The sequence below is a fragment of the Arvicanthis niloticus genome, chromosome 15 (genome assembly GCF_011762505.2).
Source record: "Arvicanthis niloticus isolate mArvNil1 chromosome 15, mArvNil1.pat.X, whole genome shotgun sequence".
NCBI lineage: Eukaryota > Metazoa > Chordata > Mammalia > Rodentia > Muridae > Arvicanthis > Arvicanthis niloticus.
The window spans coordinates 38,803,919-38,826,194 of NC_047672.1; the positions used below are offsets into that span (position 1 = coordinate 38,803,919).

At 38.9% G+C, this 22,276-nt stretch overlaps 3 protein-coding genes across 11 annotated transcripts in view; all 3 read left to right on the forward strand.

Moving 5' to 3' along the window:
- The window catches only part of Cadps2 (calcium dependent secretion activator 2), a 499,527-nt gene that overhangs the window by 153,631 nt on the left and 323,620 nt on the right, over positions 1-22,276 (forward strand). The gene's annotated exons all lie outside the window — the stretch shown is intronic.
- On the forward strand, positions 11,640-12,899 carry Rnf148 (ring finger protein 148). The gene has a single exon (XM_034518962.2). It carries the CDS (start codon positions 11,842-11,844, stop codon positions 12,751-12,753), a length of 912 nt encoding a protein of 303 aa, XP_034374853.1. The 5' UTR covers positions 11,640-11,841; the 3' UTR covers positions 12,754-12,899.
- Rnf133 (ring finger protein 133) lies at positions 16,132-17,641 on the forward strand. Its single transcript, XM_076913198.1, has one exon. It carries the CDS (start codon positions 16,362-16,364, stop codon positions 17,505-17,507), a length of 1,146 nt encoding a protein of 381 aa, XP_076769313.1. The 5' UTR covers positions 16,132-16,361; the 3' UTR covers positions 17,508-17,641.

Below are 22,276 nucleotides of genomic sequence, written 5' to 3' on the forward strand. Positions count from 1 at the left end.
TCATGGATGGTCTGGCGCTAGAGAGCAGACGCCATAATGGATGAGCCAGCCGGTGTTCTGTGCACTTGAAATGTTGTACTTTGTATCATTTAGTCCTCATAAATATCCTAAAGTTTTCAGAGTGTTGTTACACCTGGTGCACAAGTGTATAAAAGCTAAGGCAAGTATCTTTATGTAACCTGCAAGGATCACAGAGCTAGTGGAGATTAAAAACAAAAACAAACAAACAAACAAACAAACAAACAAATAGAAAACCAGGAAGAGCCAGTCTGGCTTCATCAGTAATAAGATGTGACACCTTCTGTTCCTTGCAAGAGCCAGGAAAGCAATGGAATGTGCACTGGTACAGGGCTGTAATCCCAGTACTTGGAAGGTGGAGACAAGAAGATCAAGAAATAACAAGCCAGCCTGGGTTATATGATATTCTGTCTGGGAAGCAAATTGTAACTAAAGGGGTTAATGATGAAATGTTAAAACAAAGATTTGCCTTTACATACAAACTTGAAAACTCCATGAGACCTCAATGAAGGAACATTGGCTGTGACCAAATGGACTAAATGGACTTTTTGGTTTTCATTCATAAGACATGCAGCAGGAAGTAAGATCTCGTTACCACAAGAGTGTATCAAAAAAAAAAAAAAGAAAGAAAGAAAAGAAAGAAAGAAAGAAAGAAAGAAAGAAAGAAAAGAAAGAAAAGAAAAAAAGAGATGTCTTGCTTGGGATTATTTTTATCTCTCTGAAACTAAATATTAAAGTTTATATCCCCTTTGAGATGTTGAAATCCAAATTCCAAAAAGAATGAAAATCGGAGGTGATTAGGATAAAGGGCAGAGCACATGAGAACAGGGTGTGTGCCCTGATGAGAGTGACCCTGCGTACAGTCTTTACCCCTTCTATCAAGTGAGGAGGCAGTACCATCCGGGAGATAGAAAGGAACTTCCCTCTAGCTCCTAAGACTCCTGTTATCTTTGGTTTGCCAGACTTCAGATCTGTGTGAATTATGTTTTTGCTATTTTTAAACCACCAAGTGAGTGTTTTTCTGGCACTTCAAAACTTGCTTAGCGTTTATCATATCAGAATGGCAGATTATTGAATGTGATAACAATCTTTACCTCATCTTTGAAGCTCTGGGTGCATGGAGACATCATGAAGATAGGAATTGTTCTTTTTCTCTCTTGTTAAGTCACTGCTGTACTTCCAGCAGCTAGACCTATGTGTATGTTTGATTCTTGATTAACAGCTTGAATGAATGAATAAAAGAATCAGTTGTGCAGGCATTTAATAGGGGCTTAGCCTTTGGACTGTATAACAAAAAGGAATAGGAAATCATACCAGTTACATAAATTGCAATGAGTATATCAAAAATAAGTAAATACTTTATATAGACTAGTACACTAGGCCTAAAACAAGAATGCAAAGGAATATATTAAAACCTTTCAACTGGAGATAAAAGCACAACCTTTAGAGGAGGATAAAAAGATAAACACTGTTTTTTTTTTTTTAGTATCTGTTAATTAAAAAAAAACACAAAGAACTATGCAAGTAAGCATAAGAAGAGTTCAAAGCCAACTTCCATTTGAAAGCCAGTGAGTTATTCATGACACTATGTCTAAACACATAACAAAAATGTGTGTATATGTTATACACATATTTTTTCCTGCATTATGAATGCAGACTTTAATATATATTATATTGCATATGTGTGTATAATAGGTACTCTACATATAAATAAAACAAAAGGTATGTGTGTATGTGTGTGTGTATATACATATATATGTGTATATATTTATACATACACAGTGTTGTGTTTATAGAAAGATAAGGAGAGAAGGAATATGTTTGGGTGGATATGTGGTGTGTGGTAAGGTGTGGGGGAAGGGGTTGCCTCTGTGGGGCCATGCTGAGGCATCCCTTCTCCCTGAAGGACCAGCCACATCAAGTTATAGTATAGAAGAGAGTTTATTCAGGGCACAGGGAGGAGAGTTAAAAAGGTAGGAGAGAGAGAGAGAGAGAGAGAGAGAGAGAGAGAGAGAGAGAGAGAGAGAGAGAGAGAGAAAGGATTAGAAGAGTAGAGGCCAGCCATGAGCACATAGAGAGAGGGGGAGGGGAATAGGGAGGGGAATGGGGAGGGGGAAGGGGGCAAGAGGACAGAGAAGGGAGTAAGAAGGCAAGAGCAAGAGAGAGAGGAGGGAACAAGAAGCCCCTGTTATAGTGAGTCAGTTACACCCGGCTGTTGCCAAGTAATTGTGGGGTAGAGCTTAGACAAACTGCTAACACATAGTATATATTACATACATGTATACACATGCACACATATATAGATGGATGGACAAAGGAAACGGAAATTGTGTGGAGATTGCTAAATATAACTGTATTTCTGGATAGGAAGAATTTTAAGTGAGAGAAATTTATACCTCATAGAAATGTTTTCTATGTTAATGATACTACAATATTTGAGCTTTTCTTAGGATATGAAGGCATAGCTATACATAATGTGGTACAGACTTCTGATAATGGCTCTTTGTGATTTTTGACAACATACAAATACATAGACCTCTATATAAGTATCTGTGCCCATAGGTCTATTTCCGAATGTTTTATGTTAAAATTGATACAGACTAATGAATGTATATGAATGATACATTCACGTAAAACTAATTAAAGTGAGAGTTTTAATCAATAAAGCTGGCTTGCTGTATATTAGAAATTCTTGTTATCTTTAGGTGTGTTTACATGTACCTATTTCAGAAACAGATGTAGAAGGAATTTGTTCTTGGATTTGAGAGGGAAGATGTTAGACAGATGCCCTTGATCCCCTGATATCAAAGAAGCCTCTTTCTGGACAACTGTTGCCAGTGTAATTCTTCGTTGAGGGAACAGTTGTCAAATGGTTGCCTCTTTTGTTTTTTATTGGTGGTCTTATAAAGCAAAGTTTGTAAAAGCTGATGACATATCTTGATGTTTTAAAAAGTAAATACTTAGAAGCTTAGAAAGTCAAGCATTTGTCAGGAATCTCAAATAGTTTTTTCTTGTGGCAATATAGGGATGGGATGAAGAAAACATATTTTCTTTTACTTATTGAAACTTTTCATCCCTCCTCTCCTCCCAGCAAATCCTTCTTCCCTGCCCTCCTCTCCCTTTCTCCTCAGAGAAGACTTCTCATGAATACCACCAACCTGCCTTGGCTTATTAAGTTGTAGTAGGACTGGGCAACCTTCTTCTATTGAGGCTACACAAGGCCATCCAGTTAGGGGAAAGGGATCAGAGGCAGGCAACAGAGTCAGAGATAGCCCCTGCTCCTGCTGTTAGAAGTCCCACATGAGGACCAAGATGTACATCTATTACATATGTGTAGGGGTAGTAGGTCCATCCCATGCATGTTCTCTGGTTGGTGAATCAGTCTCTATGAGCCTCGATGTGCCCAGATTAGTAGATTCTTTAGGTTTTATTGTGGTGTCCTTGACCTTTCTGGCTCTTTCAGTCCTTCTACCCCCACTTTCATAAGATTGCCAGAGTTCTACCTAATGTTTGGCTGTGGGTCTGCCCAGAATTTAAAAAAAAAAAAAAAATACCAAAAAACAAACAAACCAAAAACAAGGCAATAATCCTACTTTTCACAAGGTGTTTTACAGGATGTGGAAGTGCAGATAAACACATCAGTATCTCATCATACAGAATGGGCAACAAAATGATTACAAAACTAATGTGTCACAGGAATAGGTTGTTTTGGCTAGACAAGACTGAGACAAATGAATCTTGAGGGATGAAATGAATCTGATTATGTGGGAAGTAGAAAACAAAAATTATATGGGACCAGGGATGGTGAGGACCTATTCATTGAGAATCTTCCCAGCTAGTAGTATTCTTGGGGAAATATAAATAGGTATGATATAGGTCATCTGATACTTCACCTGGGAGCTAGAGGCAGGCCTAACTTTTACATCCTGTGAGAAAGAACACTGATGGTGTGGCCTTCTCACCTTCAGAAGGTAGCAGAAAGGAAAGTCCTGCGTAGTTGCCACACAGCCTTGTGGTTCCTGTGACTGCGTATGGTCTACACTATTGTCTTCCTTTATGTATCCTTGGGGGAATGAGAGTCAGATTTTGACCTGTGAATTGAGGGGAAATGCAAGGGTTCTAAATGGGAAATAATGCCCTTCATCTCTTCAGCTGCTATTTCAGACTGCTACAGGCTCACTTGAAGTTCATGCCCACTCTTGGATTTAATGTCGTAGGAAGATTGAGCTCATGCAAACCTCTAATGATGATGGGTGGATTGGGAAGGTTAGAATCTACTTTAGGTTTTAGAAAACCTTAGATATGCTGTACCTCCAGAATAGCGTCCATATTCGTTAAGTCTTTACCACCAGATCTTAGTAAGAAAAGGACAGAATAGATTGTCAGGAACATCGAAGATGTTCTCTTGATAATTCAAAGATTCTCCTTGGGCATATTTAATATTTTTTGTATGTTGCCTCTTTTTCACCCTGAAAGAAAGATCTCATCTAAATGGTTTATATGAAGATGATTTTCATCTAACTTCAAACAGAAATAATAAACTTGTGTTTACTTTAGATTAATCAGTAACTCTTATCACTTTAATGAAAATAGCTACAGTTTTACATTTTCCCTGATTACCTCTTCTGGTGTCATAATGTTTCTCCAGTTCACTGTCACACTGTCTACTTGCTAGGTTGAATGAGAAGGAAATGTTCCAATTTAATAGTGAAGTTTTGTGGATCTGGAATCTAATTCCCAGTGAAGAAAAAAATGTAACTTTGATTTATGCTCATTAAAATAAAATGGCATTTTGACATAGTCTAAATATTCGTCAGTCTTTTCATTTAGATGTGACTACAAAAATCAAGTTGTGTAACAGATCTACAGAATTAAAGATTGTCACATTATTCACAGTCTAAGTATTCTGTACTCCTATTGAAGTGATCACCCTTATGAAGACCTCACTAATTAGAAAAATGTATTGTATTAGAAATATCCTACGGCAGAATACAGAGGATTAGCAACTTAATTCATCATTTACTTAACAACTTCCACAAATTGCGATGGTGTACATGTTTTAAAAGGATTCTTAGAAGTGGCGTTATTTTTTTCTACCCCAACCTAGCTAGCTTCAAAATAAATTTGACTGAGACTATAAAATATATTTAATTAGACTTATAACACAATAACTGGGCAGTAGGTGATCTAGTCTAATCCTTTAAACTAATCTGGATAATTTTCCTCTTCCTGTCCCTCTCCTCCCTCCCCTGGCTGGCAGAAGCCCTTCCCTTTTCTCTCTTCTGCCTCATCACTGGCTGATCAAATTTTATTGAGAAGTCAGAATAAATGGAGAGCAGTGTTTACGTAAACTTGAGATAGGAGATACTTAGGATGAGCATTACAATGCTGTGTCTGGATTACAAGATATGAGGGCAGAGGAATCAACATTTGAATAATACAAAAATAATCTTTACACTGCACTAAAACATTATGTCTACACATGTGATACTAGAATCTTGTTATAACTGAAGCAAGAATAAGATTATTCTCTGCTCTTCAAATTGGAACAAGATTGATAATCTTATAGAGACCTTCTGTGTTACCTCAGCACTTTGTGCCTCTCCAAATGTGTGCAGGTCTTATTATTAAGGTGTCTATATCTTGACTAGGAGCCATCATGTTCTGTCAAGGCCTATTCATATCTCTGGTCATCTTCTTAAAAATTATTTCCTTTACTTTTTGAAATTATAATATAGTGACATAATTCCCCTTTCCCTTTTTTTCCTGTCTGACAAACATAACCTTCCTTTACTTCAGAGTCATGGCCTTTGTTTTCATTAATTGCTTTAATGTACACATATGTAAATGTATATATACACATATTATATATATGTATATATATAAAATCAGGAATATATATATATATATATATATATATATATATATATATCCTGCTCAGTCTGTAAAGCATTAACTTGTGTGTATGTTTTCAGGGCTGTCCATTTGATATTGGATAAGCAATTGATGTGCTCTGTCCTGGGGAAAACTATTTCTCCCATTCCCAGCATTCCTTAGTTGCCTTTAGACAAATGGATGGAACTAGAAAATATCATCCTGAGTGAGATAACCCAGTCACAAAGCAACACATGATATGTTTTCCCTGATAGGTTGATATTAGCCCAACAGCTCAGAATACCCAAGATACAATTCACAGACCACATGAAGCTCAAGAAATAGGAAGACCAAAGTCTGGATGCTTCAGTCCTTCTTAGAAGGGGAGACAAAATACTCATAGGAGGAAATACAGAGATAAAGAGTGCAGCAGAAACAGAAGGAAAGGCCATCCAGAGACTGCCCCACCTAGGGATTCATCCCATATACAGTCACCAAACCCAGACACTATTGTGGATGCTAAGAAGTACTTGCTGACAGGAGCCTGAGATAGCTGTCTCCTGAGAGGCTCTTCCAGAGTCTGACAAATACAGATGCTCACAGTCAACCATTGGACTGAGCATGGGGTCTCCAATGGAGGAGTTAGAGAAAGGACTGAAGGAGCTGAAAAGGTTTGCAACCCCATAAGAAGAACAACAATATCAACCAACCAGACCCCCCGCCCCAGAGCTCCCAGGGACTAAACCACTCACTAAAGAGTACACATGGAGTGACTCATGGCTCCCGCTGCATATGTAGCAGAGGATGGCCTTATCTGGCATCAGTGGGAGGGGAGGCCTTTGTTCCTGTGAACACTTGATGCCCTAGGGTAGGGGAATGCTAGGGCAGTGAGGCAGGATGGGTGGGTGGGTGAGGGAGCACCCTCATAGAAGCAGGGGAAGGGGAGATGGGATAGGGGTTTTTGGAGGGGAAACCAGGAAAGGGGATAACATTTGAAATGTAAATAATGAAAATATCCAATAAAAGAAAAAAAAAAGCCTTTAGTACTTTGTATAGGGTTGAGGTTGGGTCATTTTGAGTCACACAGCTCACTGTTCTTAACATTCATGTGTTTGCCTACCTGCATATTAATGTCAAATATCCTGAGATGGAAGAGGGCTATCTCTTGAGTATTTTAATCCACATCTGCTTGTCATGATACCCTTGTTCATTTTGGGGTAGCAGGGACGAAGCTGGCATAGAGTCACTTCTGCTGAAGTCTGTTGTCCAGCCAGCTGCCAGGCACACAGATCTAAGGGGTATGGAAATAAGTTTCATAAGAATAGGTGACGCCTGTGTGAAGTATGGTGTACTGATTGTTTTAACAGGAGCAGAGGAAGTGCTAAACTGGTTTTAGTGAAAGAGACGAAAATGTAAGGATTGGTAGTAGAAAATGAAGATGACTGGGAAGAAGGGGGAGTAGGCAGTGCAGAGACTTCTGTCATTCCTAGAAACTCTAGGGGCAGACACCTGAGGTTTTCAACAATCAAGAACAGCACTGTAAGTTTGATCACTTTGTCCTAGTCTGAGAGAATAGCTATGAGCCAAATAGAAGCAATGGAAAGTGTTCATCCCCTGGGTAGGGTGACTGGGGTAGTCTCCCACCTGAGTAGACCCTTTTGAGTCAGGACAGTGTTTCAGTATAGGAGAAATATGATAGCTTTTCCCCTTGGCTAGAGAACTATATTGTTCTATGCCCTTTTAGCAGTCTCTAGTATGGGTTCCATCTCAAGGAGTAGGACTTAAATCCACCGAAAAAGTGCTACCCAGTTTCTCCGGGTGGTTGTACTCTCCCAGATCCCATGTGTGAACAAGAAAACAATCCAGAAGCTTACATGTGGTTTTTAAAATCCACTATTTTCTATGTTTAGAATATTTAGAAGACACTCTTTTAAATTGAGGGTGGTTTAGGATGTTTAATATGTACTCTTCTAATTATCACATGTATGTTTTATTGAACATATGAATGTGTTGATTAACTTAGTATAAGTTCCAGAAAAAGACTACATTGCTGTATACAAGAATTACAACATTGCAAGTGAATACAATATGAAGTAAAATTTTACTGTAAAATGAAAGGGGTTTGTTTTTAGAAAATTCTTTTGTTGCCTTTAGTAAGCCACTTTGAATCAGCATCCTGTTACCCTTAAATCCCTTTATGATGTTTTTGTCTTCAGAAAAAAAAAAACAAAATAAGACAACAAACAGAAAAATTGTCTTTTATTTAGCTTTTATGCCAAATAAGTGTGCTTTATGGGTTCCCAAAGAATTCTTGTGATTCCTGACCCTGTGTGCTATGACTTGTGGGTTACTTTAAAAGGTGTCTTTGGTTTTCCCTGTGTCTCAGAGGTGTTATCAAATGCAGAATGGATATATTTGTTGCTTGTCCTTTTCAGACGTGGTATTTCTGAAGGCATGAATACAAGGTATTTTGTACAAGTAATGGTCAAAAATCAGGAAGAGTGGGGATGAGTTGATTCTCTATCCCTGTTAATAAATGATGGTTATAATGTTCCTCAAAATTTCTCTAGTCTGTTATAGAAATAGTCAGATACTATATACAAATACTATATATTACGTATATCTTTGTAACCATTTCTCTTATAGTCATGCCCTCCTAAGGAACAGGACTGTGTTGAGTTTGTCTTATGGTGGTTTTTGTGTGGAATGCACATTGTGTTTGTACTGGCTATTGGGTATTTAAGGATATCTTCAAGTACATCCCAGGAATTTAGATCATGTATCTGCCACTTCTCTGAGTGCTTGCCTTCCACTTCCTAGTTTTCTCCATTGGTAGTAGAGAGAACTGGTAACGTTACCTCCCACCATTTATGTACTCAGCAAGGAATGGGCTTCTCCACGAGATAAACTGGGATTTACTTACGTCAATCATAATGATCAAGTTTATTTCATAGATCCACTAAAAATGAATTTGTGAAGGAGTTCTAGCCAAAGACATTAAGAGAATGTTGATAAGTATCAGGGGAAAATTGTTTCCCTTTATCTTAAAGGGGAATGTGGGAGTCAAAATGTTGTATTGCACCTCAGGGTGCTATGTGCCTATGGATAATTAGAACAGTAACCATCCTGGGAGTTCATCAAGGGAATCAACTTAAGAGGAAATGCAACATACTTTAGAAGGCAAAATAGAAAGATGTAAAAAACAGAGACTTTTAGACTATTGGATCTACTGGACTAGGGAGTGTATATTCAGTTTCCCTTAATCTACTTGCAAGGGTCAATAAAGTTTTTGAAATTTTGAAATCTTTTGAAATCTTAAGGTGCTCAAAGTCCATGTGTTGAATAAATGTTTTAAAAGCATTAGATTACAGCGGCATCAATTATCTATTCTTTCTTTCTGCCCCATTTAGCTATGCTGGCACCAGGATAGAAGATTCTTTGCTCTAGTTCTGAGAAAATGGATGCAATTGACAACCATCCCTTGTGGGCTAATAAGGATGTTTAAGGAGAGCTATTCTGTTTCTGTGTTAGAAAAAAAACTGGAAGTGGAGGAACCTTCTGAGAGCATCTTACTTAACAGATGTATTGATAATTTCAAAAGCATACTATGTAGCAAAAGCTTAGAATGTATTGTTTCTCCGAGATGAGCAACTCTGGAGAAACGGCTCCCCTCCTGAGACTTCCATTAGCACAGGGTTTTCTAACCTTTGTGACATTTTGAGTTAGGTGTTTCTAAGTCACTAAGGGGACACTGTCAGCATCTGATGATGTTTAGCTGTATCTTTGGCTTTTAGCCATGATATGCCAGTAACATTCCCCCATTAGTGTGATGATTTTAAAGAGTCTCTAAAAATAGAAGGCCCTCAGAAGGCAAAATTACATCTGTTTCAGAGCCACTGTTAGATGTAGGAAGCATTTTGTACTAGGACTATGGCAGAGGCAAAGGGATGTATTAACCACATGGCCTTAGCTAATTTATGTTATCCCAAGAAGCATTCAGTGATCCTATAAGTTTTTAAACATTGTTCCCTTCAACCAAACAAGGCAACTCTTAGTTTGGGCCATATACGTTTTGCTATTTAAACTTTTCACCCTTCCAAAACCAGCTAAAGATTCTGGATGTGTTCTAACAAGACAATATTTGTAGCTCTTGAAAGACAGAGGCAGGAGGATTAGGAGTTCAAGGTTGTCATTGACTGCTCATAAAGATTGAGTCCATCTGAATAATCTGTCTAAAAACAACAAACAAACCCTGGAAAAAATATAAAAGACAGGTCACCTTCCAAAACAAGTAACCCAAGTAATCCTAAAGTTCTTGGCCAGTTTTTACTTTTTCACTGTTAACAGACTCAAACACTAGTTCACACTGGGAACATGGACAACTCCACCTGTGAAGATGGTTCAGATGCAAACTGAACCACACATAGATACAATTGTCATAAGTGAGAATGTAATTCATATCCATCCTGCAAACAAAGATTAAAGAATTATGGCCTCGTAAGTATAAAGATGCTTTTGTCAAAAACTTAAGTGCTCCTGACCTGCCTGTGGTTTTAGTAGCACAGCCCGGTCTGTGTGTGAGCCTCATAAGTGAACAAGGTCTTTTCTTTCCCGGTCCTCAAGACTTTAGAGCCCACCAGTTGCACAGAAGCTCTCCTGTACCTAGGAGATAAATATTTGAATGAGCATTGCCAATGTATTATCTGTGCAAAGATTTTAGGCAAGGATTCAAAGTAAAAGCAAGAGTTGGAAAGGCCCCAGACTGGCAGCGTCCTTCTCATGTCCTCAGGATAACACATGAGTTACCAAGCACACCAACTGCACGTTGCCTTTCCTCCTTCACTACGCTTTCCTTTACCTCCAGTCTTGTGACTTCGCCTTGACAATTCGAGTTCCTTTTACATGTATCAGCCTATTGGTTTCTTAGAGAAGTTTATCTTGAGCCTCTAAGAGTGGTCCCCATTCCATGTTGTCTTTTTCCTCTATACTTGTCACTTTCTGTTCACAGTTCTTACAATCATTCATGTCTTTTAATTGCTTCAAATTTACTCTCAGTGTACAATAGTAGGATCATGTTGGTTTTTTCAGTATATCTTTTCATGCTTAGAATTTGCTTAGCATATAATAGGTATTTTAGTAACAGACTCAGTGAACGAAGATGTATTTGCCTTGTGGAGTGAGTCTATATCAGAAAAAAAAATATTTCTTTATTCCTTATGTTAAATCTTCAGGCTTGGCATTTAATGCCGGAAGACAGTTGGGGTGATTTATTCCTACTGTCCCTGGAGTGGCCATCTGGGTATTATGGAAGCATTAATAGAGCAAGCACATGGCCGGAAACATTCGTTAAGGTGAATGGATAGTTCGTAAAAGGTTTAAGATATTTTTCAGTATGTCCATACATAAAAAACAAAAGTCAACTTGTGCTGTTTTTAATGTTTACCACGTTTATGCATTAATTTCGAGTGTGTTCAAAGTTGAATGTATGTATTTTGTGTTCAAAGTTGAATTCATATATATATATATATATATATATATATATATATATATAATATTGACATGTAACCTCATATGAAGACATGAACACATACGTATGAATGCATACCTCTTGACTTACTGCTTAGTAGCCTTTTGACCAATAGGATTTCAGTATGCATCGTACTAGTAGAAACTCCTGGATTGGCTTAGCAACCTCTGATGTCACAATTTACCCATTAGGAAGTCATAAGTTTCTTGAAATCACATTGAAGTCATACCATCTCTTGAATTTTCCTTATAAGAAAGATAAAGTACCAAGAGTAAAAATGGTGGAATGAGTAAGGTATCTTTCATCTCGGCAGCCCTTCTTGATTTATTCCGTAATCCGCTCTTAACAGCTTCAGCTACCTCCTTTGCCTCCTTTTACAGCAGGTGTTACTCTGGTTTCCGCGTCTGTCAGTTAATGGAGGAATGAACCCGCTTGGACTTACTCCTTCGGTTCATAGGTCTGTATCATCTCATCTGTTTAGACTTAGTGTCCTTCTACTACTTAGCCTCCCTGACTCCAAAGGAAAAGCAATATGGACTGCTCATCTGAATATCACATTCCAGGTGGGAAACCGGATCTTATCAGAGCTAGGAGAGAGTGGAGTGTTTGGGAACCATTCTCCTCTGGAAAGGGTGTCTGGTGCCGTGGTACTTCCTGAAGGATGGAATCAGAATGCTTGCAGTCCCCTGACCAACTTCAGCAGGCCTGATCAGACAGACTCTTGGCTGGCCCTCATCGAACGGGGAGGCTGTACTTTTACTCATAAAATCAATGTGGCAGCAGAGAAGGGAGCACACGGGGTGATCATCTATAACTATCCAGGTACAGGCAACAAGGTGTTTCCCATGTCTCACCAGGGAACAGAGAATATAGTTGCAGTGATGATCGGCAACCTCAAGGGCATGGAGCTCTTGCACTTGATCCACCAAGGTGTCTATGTGACAATCATCATTGAAGTGGGGAGAATGCATATGCCGTGGCTCAGCCACTACGTTATGTCTCTGTTTACCTTCCTGGCAGCCACCGTCACCTACCTTTTCCTGTACTGTGCCTGGAGACCCCGAGCGCCCAGTTCTTCCACCAGGAGGCAAAGACAGATAAAGGCCAATGTGAAGAAAGCTATTGGTCAGTTGCAACTTCGAGTGCTTAAGGAAGGGGATAAGGAGCTAGACCCGAATGAAGACAGCTGCGTTGTTTGTTTTGATATATACAAAGCCCAAGATGTAATACGTATTTTAACTTGCAAACATTTTTTCCACAAGACGTGCATTGATCCCTGGCTTTTAGCCCATAGGACATGCCCCATGTGTAAGTGTGACATTCTGAAACCTTAAGAAGCCTAGAGATCTTTCCACAGGTTAAAATTAGACAAATTTTGCTCACTGTACTGTACATCTAGAGAAGACATGACCCTTCGTTCCTCTGTCCTGCCACTGAAGATGAAATTTGTGTGCTTTGAAAATAAAGCTACATAGCATGCCCTGAACTGTTGTCTTTTTAGTCATTTTGTTAGACATTGTTTTCCTTTTCCAAATAAAGAAGTTGGTAAATGTTAAAAAATAATGCACATCTTAATCGCCAGCTTGTTCAGATTGAGGTGCTAATCTGGTGGTAATTTCTGGGCAGTTTTAAAATTTTCTTTTTAACATTTATCTGGGGGGGTTGTTTTAATACTTCATCTAATTTTTATATTTCTAACAGTTGACATCTCTGTTTAATACACTTCACTATAGAATTGGATTCTGATTTATATTGTCATGGTTAATTAATTGTATTAATAGCCAGAAAATCTGATTTGTAAGCTGTGGATTGAACAGGTGCTTTGTTCTAATTACTTTAGTGGATAGCATATGCAATAAAAGTTTTAAAGTGTTTCAGGCTTCATTTAGAGCAGTGTGGAAAAACTTCACCTGTTTGCCAGAGGTCTTTAAATCCTGGCCCAATGACTCTGCCATGGGGGCAGTTTCTTTTAGAAGTGTCCTCTAGGGTCTGCCAGAGTGCAGAAAGTATCACTAGGGCCTTTGACAAAAAGAGCAGAGCCAAATATTTTGTTCGGTTTCCATCCCAATAATATGTATGACTCATTTCTCTTACCTTCCTTTCTGGTGGGTGGGTAAGCACCTGTGTATTACTGAAAAGCTGAAAGACAAGGGTATGTGATTTTGGTGAAAAATCTCCATCTTGTATATTCACTGTAGATGCCATGTGCTGAGTCTGTGGAAGATGACACCCTTTTTTTTTTTTTTTTTTTTTTTTTTGGACTTGTATATAAACATGGTCAGTAATTGTTTCTGTAAGAGAAGTCAACCATTGTAGACTGAAAGTTCCACACCTAATAATCTTTCTGATTTATTCCACTCTTTTTGAACATTTTGATTGATTAGCTTTTCAAATTTGACATTGTTTGCACATGTATATAGTGCATTGATTAATGTTTCTCCAACACCCATATCCTTCTCATTCTCTAAATCTCCACTTCACATCACTACTAACCCTTTTGGGTTATGACATATACAGTGTGACCAGGGCTATTGGGGTAACTGTTAGATAAGAACCACCCTCTGGGGTCTGGTGCACTCATCAGTGTGTTTGTAACTGAAGCCAATGTTTCCCCTTACCCCTGAATTCATCAGTAAGAAATAGTTCTGTAATGAGGAATAGGATTCTCTGAGCCTCCCCTCCAACTCTGCCTTACCGTTGATGTGACCATTCTTGTGCACACCCAATGCCAACATCCATAATTTCAATGGCATGGCTTGCCCAGGAGACGGTATTTTGCAGTTTTTCTGCCTGTCTTTCATTTTATATTTTTTCTGCCCTCTCTTCCACATTGTTTCCCGAGACTTAGCAGGACTGTCATAAATTTCTTATTTGAGGATGAACACGTAGTTTCAACACTCCGTCTGGCCAAGAGACTTTGTATTTGCCACTGTTCACTAAAAAGAAAGCCTTCTCTGATTGAGACTATGAACAGAGATAGCTATGGATATAAACAATATTTAAATGACAGCTTACCCACAACCAACTTTGTAAAACATCCAGTTCCTTTCCCAGACGTGCGTTTTTCACCAGGGTTACAGTGCCAGACACAGATTACCTCCAATGTAGTGGTGTCAAATCCAATCATAGCTGCTGCTGTTTAACAGTCGTGCTACTATTGCACATCAGTATATCTGGCCTGGCAGACTGGTTTTGTAAATCATAGGATTCATTGATGTCCCTTCTCTCCCAGCAGCCTGTATAGCACCTTCCAATACTTAGAAAACTAGCTGCAAGGATACAGTGTCTACCTCAGTTCCAGATTGATTTCTCTATCATGAATCCAAGGTGTGTGCTGTCTTCAATAATAAGGTCTTATTTAATTCTAGCAGACAACCAGGAGGGTTGGCAGGAACCTATATTGCATTGGGAGCTTCCTTGAACCACACTTTATATACTAATTTTTGTTCCATCTGTAGAACTTTCTTCACTCCTGCCTGAAGTTGTTGCTTTATAAACTATAAAAAGGACCTGTTTTCTTAGTCCTGGTGAGTCCAGTTTAAAGTGACTTGATTTTGAACCCTGTATATAGAGGCCAAAAATGCTTATGTTCAAGGTACAAGCCATTACCTTTGGCTTTGTAGAAAAGTGGAAACATTGTGATACCTACCCAGAATGTATTACACCAATATTTGTTACTGGCCAAGTTTGTTGGTTCATTAGTTTCACAGTTATTTAAAGCCATTGAGCTTTATAGTAAAAGTGGGGGCAGAGGTGGCAGGGTAGCTAGGATCTTCTGCAGGGGATATTTGTTAAGTTTGGCTGAAAAAAAAATGCTGTTAGCATCATCTCTTTATGACCTGTAACCCTGTCACTGTCCTTGGTTAACGTTTTAAATCTTATTTGGTTTGCTTTCTTTTATTTTGTTTATATCGTTACATTTAAAAAAACAAGAATTGTGTCCTTTATATGTGTTCCTATCATCCGTATTTGATGGTGAACAGCTTAAATATGAGAGAGAACTAGATGTAACAGGATTCTATTCTTTACCCGTGGTTCTCAACCTTCCTAATTCCGCAACCCTTTTATACAGTTTCTCATGTTCTGGGGGCCCCCAACCATAAATTTACTTTAGTTGCATCTTCATAGGTGTAATTTTGTTAGTTACGAATCATAATGTAAATAGTTTTGGAGATACATAGTTGCCAAAGGGCTTATGGCCCACGGGTTGAGAACCACTGCTTTGAAAAGTCAAAACCAAGCCAGAACCAATAAGTGTTTCCAAAATCCTATATCACTTATCTGCATCTTCATTAAAAAAATTTGACAGGGCCCAAATATGAAAAATTAGTGTTACAGATCCCACTGCTTTTAATGCTCTTTTGGTCGCATTCCTAGTTTATGATTCTTTGTATATCTCGGACTTAACATCAGAAGTGTTTACTTCTTAGAAAATGTAAAAGTTTTGCCCTACACTTTCATTTACTCTGAGGTTTTTTTTTTTTTTTTAAGTCAATGGCAGAAATGTTTGTTTTTCTTTTTTAGTTTAACATGATACCTACAACCATTTCATATGGCTCTGTGACTTAATCATTTTACAAAGATGCACAGACTGCCTATAACCACATTAGAAACATTCAAGCCAGTACATCTACAGCATGCTCTGAGCTAATTGGCTGCTTGGTCTTTTATGTCACAATGGCCTCATGCAACAGTAAGCAGTAAAGTTAACAGTAGTGAGACAGGGATTTCTTTACTATCTAAAGTTTTTCTCTCTAATAAAACATCTGAAACTCAAGACATCTTTAGAAAGAGCTCTTGCTGAAACATGTTGGAAGACATCGTATCTTATTTCTACCCAGAAGATATTTTTTCCTTCCTCATTCTGAATTGATTGTCAACAGATGTGGCAGCCGTGCCGGTTGGTTGGGTTGGCTCTTAAAGTCATTCGTGAAAGACAGAGATGAATCCTCTTCAGACTGGTCCTTGGCAAAACAACGCTCTATCTTTCTGGCTTCTGAAATTCAGTTTTCTCTGGCTCGTCAGTCAGAACTGTTGTACAGCAAGTGCAGTTTGGACTGCGTACATGAACATATCATTTCACGTGGGGAACCGCATGCTGTCAGAGCTGGGGGAGACCGGGGTCTTCGGAAGAAGCTCCATTTTGAAGAGAGTAGCAGGAGTTGTTGTGCCACCAGAGGGAAAGATTCAAAATGCTTGTGATCCCAATACCAGTTTCATCCTGCCACGGAACAAAGAGCCGTGGATTGCGCTCATTGAACGGGGAGGTTGTGCCTTCACACAGAAAATTAAGGTGGCATCTGAGAAGGGAGCCAAAGGCGTGATCATCTATAACTTTCCAGGTACTGGCAACCAGGTTTTCCCCATGTCTCACCAGGCATTTGAAGACATTGTTGTAGTTATGATTGGTAACGTCAAAGGTATGGAAATTTTGCATTTGATTCGGAAGGGAGTTCATGTTACAGTCATGGTTGAGGTGGGAAGAAAACATGTCATTTGGCTGAATCACTATTTTGTCTCCTTTATGATTGTCACAACTGCCACGCTAGCATATTTCACCTTTTATCATATTCGGAGACTCTGGGTGGCAAGGATTGAGGACAGGAGATGGAAGCGATTAACAAGAGAGCTCAAGAAAGCTTTTGGGCAGCTGCAAGTTCGAATATTAAAAGAGGGGGATGAGGAAGTCAATCCAAATGCAGATAGCTGTGTCATCTGCTTTGAAGCCTATAAGCCTAATGAAATAGTTCGTATTCTCACTTGCAAACATTTTTTCCACAAGAATTGCATTGACCCCTGGATTCTAGCCCATGGCACATGCCCCATGTGCAAATGTGACATTCTGAAAGCTCTGGGGATTCAGATGGACATTGAGGATGGAACAGACTCTCTACAAATTCTGATGTCAAATGAATTGCCTGGAACCTTTTCACCTCTGGAAGAAGAGACAAATAATGAACTTCCTCCTGCAAGAACTTCAAGTAAAGTGACCCACGTGCAGGAGCACCCTACTTCTGTGAACACTGGCAGCCAGCCTCCTGAAGCAGAGGAAACCGGTCATCCTTCACTTGGACAGCATGACCTTTGAGCAAGTGGATTAAACCTGTTTGTCAAATCAGGTCCTCATGATGACAAGCAGTTTGCTTGCAGTGTGGTTTTTGTGTGTGTGTGTCATTTCCTGTCACTCTGCTAATTTTCCAAATTCACTGCAAGCTTCAAATACAGGGGAAAGAAAACCTGGCAGAATCGTGTGCCTTGTTACCTCTGCTAATTTTAAGTCTTTGTGAATGTATTCTCGGTAGTGTACCTGTGTTTATTTCTAGTTAAACTGTGTTAAAACCAGAAACAAACTTACCCTCTAAATTGTGTTTGTCTGTTTATACCTGGTTTTATTTTGGTAGGAAAATTGTTAATATATATTTGTATTTTTCTTTTAAAAAGCCATCAGTTATCTTTCATCTTTTAGCAATAGTAAAAATTAATTATACTATAGTAATTTGGATATCATTATATTGCAGTGATTTTTTTTTAATTTTTTGAAATGAAAATTTGCTATACAGAATATTTCGTTACTTATCCTTAGTCAAGAGTTCTGTTCAGTTAGTAAATTTTATGTAAACTATCTGTATAGCAAGAAAATGTTTATAAATAAAGTACTAAAACTCTTTAAGAAAATAGTCCAGAATTCATTATAATTTATTCTGACTCTCATCGTAGTTTAGCACCATTTCAATGAGTCTTTGAACTCTCTCAGGCAAACAATGGAGTTTCAGCTACTAGGCAGTGCTGGAGAGACCTAGTGAGCATGAATTCTGTGAATTGTTCCATGCAGAAGGACAGTCCTTGGCTGCAAAAGTAACCCTGAAGAGGCTATTAGAGGAGGAAAGAGATTCATGTAGGGGAAGCAGAGCCAAGAAACAGCAAAACTTGAGCAGATGCCAGGATGAAGCCACATCTTCCTGTTAAATACAGGCCTTTGTGTTCCTGACCCTGGGAAACTTTGACTGTTAATCACACATATCACCACTGAATTTTCAATACTTTAATGTTTTTCTTGGGACAGTGAAGTTATCCTATATAGGAACAAGTGTCATATTTGAGAGAGAAGGACTCAGAGACTCTACAGAAACTCTCGTGGGATGATTGAATCTTGAATGGACGAGCCGGTGTCTGTAGACTGGGATGCTGGCCACTGGGATCTGGGGCTTGGAGGAGCTGGGACTGTAATGGGAGCTGCGGCTAATGGCTCCTGAGATTTTCACTACAGCTGCGGGGATGACTGTGTGGGCTTGGGGCTATAGCAGAGTACTTGCAGCCACAAATCCTTGGGCTCTGTTTCCATCACCTTCAAACACCACTATCAGAAACAAGCGATGTCTAGAAGTGTTCACGCCTGGTACACTTTGGGTTCATCGTTACAGCTCCTCCCAAGTTTACACGAGCTCTTCCTTTGCAATAAACCTAGTACATGAGGCACTTGCTCATACTTCCCTCTCAGAACGGGACCGTGCTCTCCTTTTCCTCCTCTGTATCCTCTTGGTTTCTCCTTTTCCCCCTTCCTTTTGGGTATCGTCGTCAAGCTTAGGATTGACTTCATCCCCACGTTTAAGAAATCACCATTTCACTGATGTAAAATGTCTTTTGCTACTGCGGATATTAAGCATTTAATAGTGTATCCATGGGGTTCAAGGATTTTGAGTGAATTCTTTTAAGATGAGCTAGAGTTTGTATTGGAGATAGGAAAGGAGGATCAGGTCTGTGAACTTAGAAACTAGGAGTGCCAGTGCCGAGTGCCTCATGTATAGCTGATAAGACTCGGTACTCTAGAAAGCTGCTTTCTTATCAAAACAAAGCAGCAGCTTCGGTCTTGCTGTTCTAAGGCTCTGTTGTAAACAAATCTATAAAGCATTTTTATTCCACATTTCTTTTATTTTGTGTTTAGTAAACAGGACCTAGAAGTAACACTTCTCTGTTAGATATTTATTACAATGTTACATATTTATTGTAGTTGAATTTTTACCTGCACTATAGGTAATGCCATTTTTTTTTCTTGGACATGATCCAAATGCAACTGTTATTTTGATGACATGGTACTAACTGGAGTTTATATTATTTTGCCACAGTTCCAGCATCATGGTGAGTTTCCTTCAGAGTTTTTTTTTTTTTTATAGGTTTCATATTCTTTCAGTTCAGCATTTAGTTTCCTGCCCCTCAACCCCGTGATCAGTAGGGTGTTGATTTTTACAATAAAAATTAAATTGCTTTTCTCATCATTAATGGAATAATTTGCTTAATATTTATCTAAAAAGGAAAATTTCTAGTATATTTTACCTATGATTACATGACTGAAATAGTACTGATTAAACATAATCCAAAGTGCTAACATCGTTTTGTCTTGCTGTAAAATGTCTGTTAATGATCTGAAAAAGAGATTCTGGTCAACATCTGTTTGAAGTAGCATGAGCCCTTCATAGAGTTTAGTGAGACAGAGATCCGACTGGCCTGATGGGCACATTGTATACTTAGAATGGTCTCTTTCTAGATATCTGCTTATTGAAACAGCAGACACGAACCAAGAAGAGGAATGTCAATGTCTGGAGAACCATGAGGGGCAAAGGGGGAGTCTTCCCATGTTGTTTCTGAGCAGCAGTCGTTACAATGGAGATTTCAGCCTTCCGTTTGTTTCACTGTTCCTCAATAAGCACCTCTTGGATTTTTAGAAACGAATCTGTTTCTTTTGTTGTGATTTTTCACTGTTTAGGTCTTACTGTTGAGATATTATTGCATTTGCTGCCTAGAAATATCTTAACGCATACCTGGTTTTCAACAGAATAAGGCTTTACTCTGGGGTGTGTGGTCAGGGTATACAGAAGCAGATGATCTGACAACCCGGAATCATTGGAGCTGTTTCTCCAATATATCTGTGCAGACATCTCATTTCATAGTTACACCCAACATTGCAACACCTCTGTCCCCAGGTGTGCCTTTTTGGCAGGCCAAGAGGACACTGTACGCCTGACCAGCTTAGGTGAAGCATTACTAATCACTAAGGCCACTCTGGTTTCATTCATCAGTTGACTGCTGTGTAGTGTGTGTGTGTGTGTGCGTGTGTGTGTGTGTGTGTATGTGTGTGTGTGTATATGAAAGAGAGAGAGAAAGGGGTGCCGTATTCAGATAGGTGACTGCATGTATATGTGTATGTATATGTGTATGTTTATGTATATGACTACATAGAAAGGCTAAAGATTTTCAGGTGCTTGTCTCGATCACTTTCCACATTTCTTTGAGACAAGGTCTCTCATTGAACCCAGAGATCATTTATTTGGCTTGACTGGTGAGCCATCAAGCTCCAAAGATTCTTCTCTGTCTGCTTCCTCATCTGGAATTATAGGGGTGCACTATAGTTCAAGGTCACTTTTTCTGTTAACATGGGTGCTAGGTATTGGATGTAGGTCCTCCTGTTTGTGTGACAATTATACACACACACACACACACACACACACGCACATGCACACGCACATGCGTGCACACAAACATGCATCCCAAATCGAGGAAACAGTAGAACTTCTAGGTGAAAGTAAAACAACTGGAAATTGAATCAGATAACTAAAATGAAACATTAAAATATTGATACATGATAAGCACTTAGTTATGATTTACTCATAAAATCGCTCTCCTATATCCTATTTTATGTTTTGTCGATTTCCATGTGATGTTAATGTTTATTTTATTTTGCCTGTCTCTCCTTATATTCCTGTTTGTAGTGATGCATGACTTCCAGCCTTTGAGACACATGTTACAGGATGGAGCTTGTAAGTAATCTAGGGATGGTGCAATAATAGCTATAGTACACTATCCAGGGTACAGTTGATTCAATTATATACTTCTTAAGTATGAACTCACATAGTCATTGCAGTAACTCTGCGACATTGTCACTATTAGAACCCTATTTTTAATTTTTCAGTTTACTGAGATTGAACCTAGAGCATCATGCATATTAGCAATGTTCTATCACTGTAGCCCAGGCAGGTCCTGAACTTGATCCATCTGAGCAGCTGCATTGCAGTCTCATAGCAGGGTCTGTCAGTGTTCATGTTCTCAGAGTCAGGATATCAAGATGAGGCAAGTGCCCAAACGATGCAGCCAGTTTAATGATAAACCTATACTTATAGTTAGCATAGTACATGGTTCATTAGCCTGACCTCAACACTGTAATAGGTTGATGCTTCAGTTTTATGAAAAGGAGAAACTATTGGTATGAGTACAGTTTTGAAAGCTTAAAGTGTAAGGCCAAGGAAGGAAAAACTCCAGCTAAAGGCATTGGCAGTGCTGACCAAAGAGTTGGCAGCTCTCTTGTGCGAAAAGCAATTATTGACTCAGAAGGTTTTGATGTAGGACACCCTGCTCAATGAAGTTTGAAAGCGTAGCAATTTTCATAATTTCCTTGGCTGTTAGATATTGTCTGCATTAAGAGCAGCCATAAGAGCCGGGCGGTGGTGGCGCACACCTTTAATCCCAGCACTTGGGAGGCAGAGGCAGGCGGATATCTGAGTTCGAGGCTAGCCTGGTCTACAGAGTGAGTTCCAGGACAGCCAGGGCTACACAGAGAAACCCTGTCTCGAAAAAAAAAAAAAAAAGAAAAAAGAAAGGAAGGAAGGAAGGAAGGAAAGAAAGAAAGAAAGAAAGAAAGAAAGAAAGAAAGAAAGAAAGAAAGAAAGGAAAAGAGAAAAAAAAAAAACCAAAAAACCAAGAGCAGCCATAAAACAGATCTTCTTTTCAAAAAGAGTAAATGTCCTCTCTATCAAGTTACCTGCACTTATTTTCTGTCCCGGATGAACACCTCAGAGTCATGCTGAT

Coding starts and splice junctions, on each gene's coding strand:
- Rnf148 (XM_034518962.2), top strand. CDS start 11,842: ATGAACCCGCTTGGACTTACTCCTTCGGTTCATAGGTCTGTATCATCT.
- Rnf133 (XM_076913198.1), top strand. CDS start 16,362: ATGAATCCTCTTCAGACTGGTCCTTGGCAAAACAACGCTCTATCTTTC.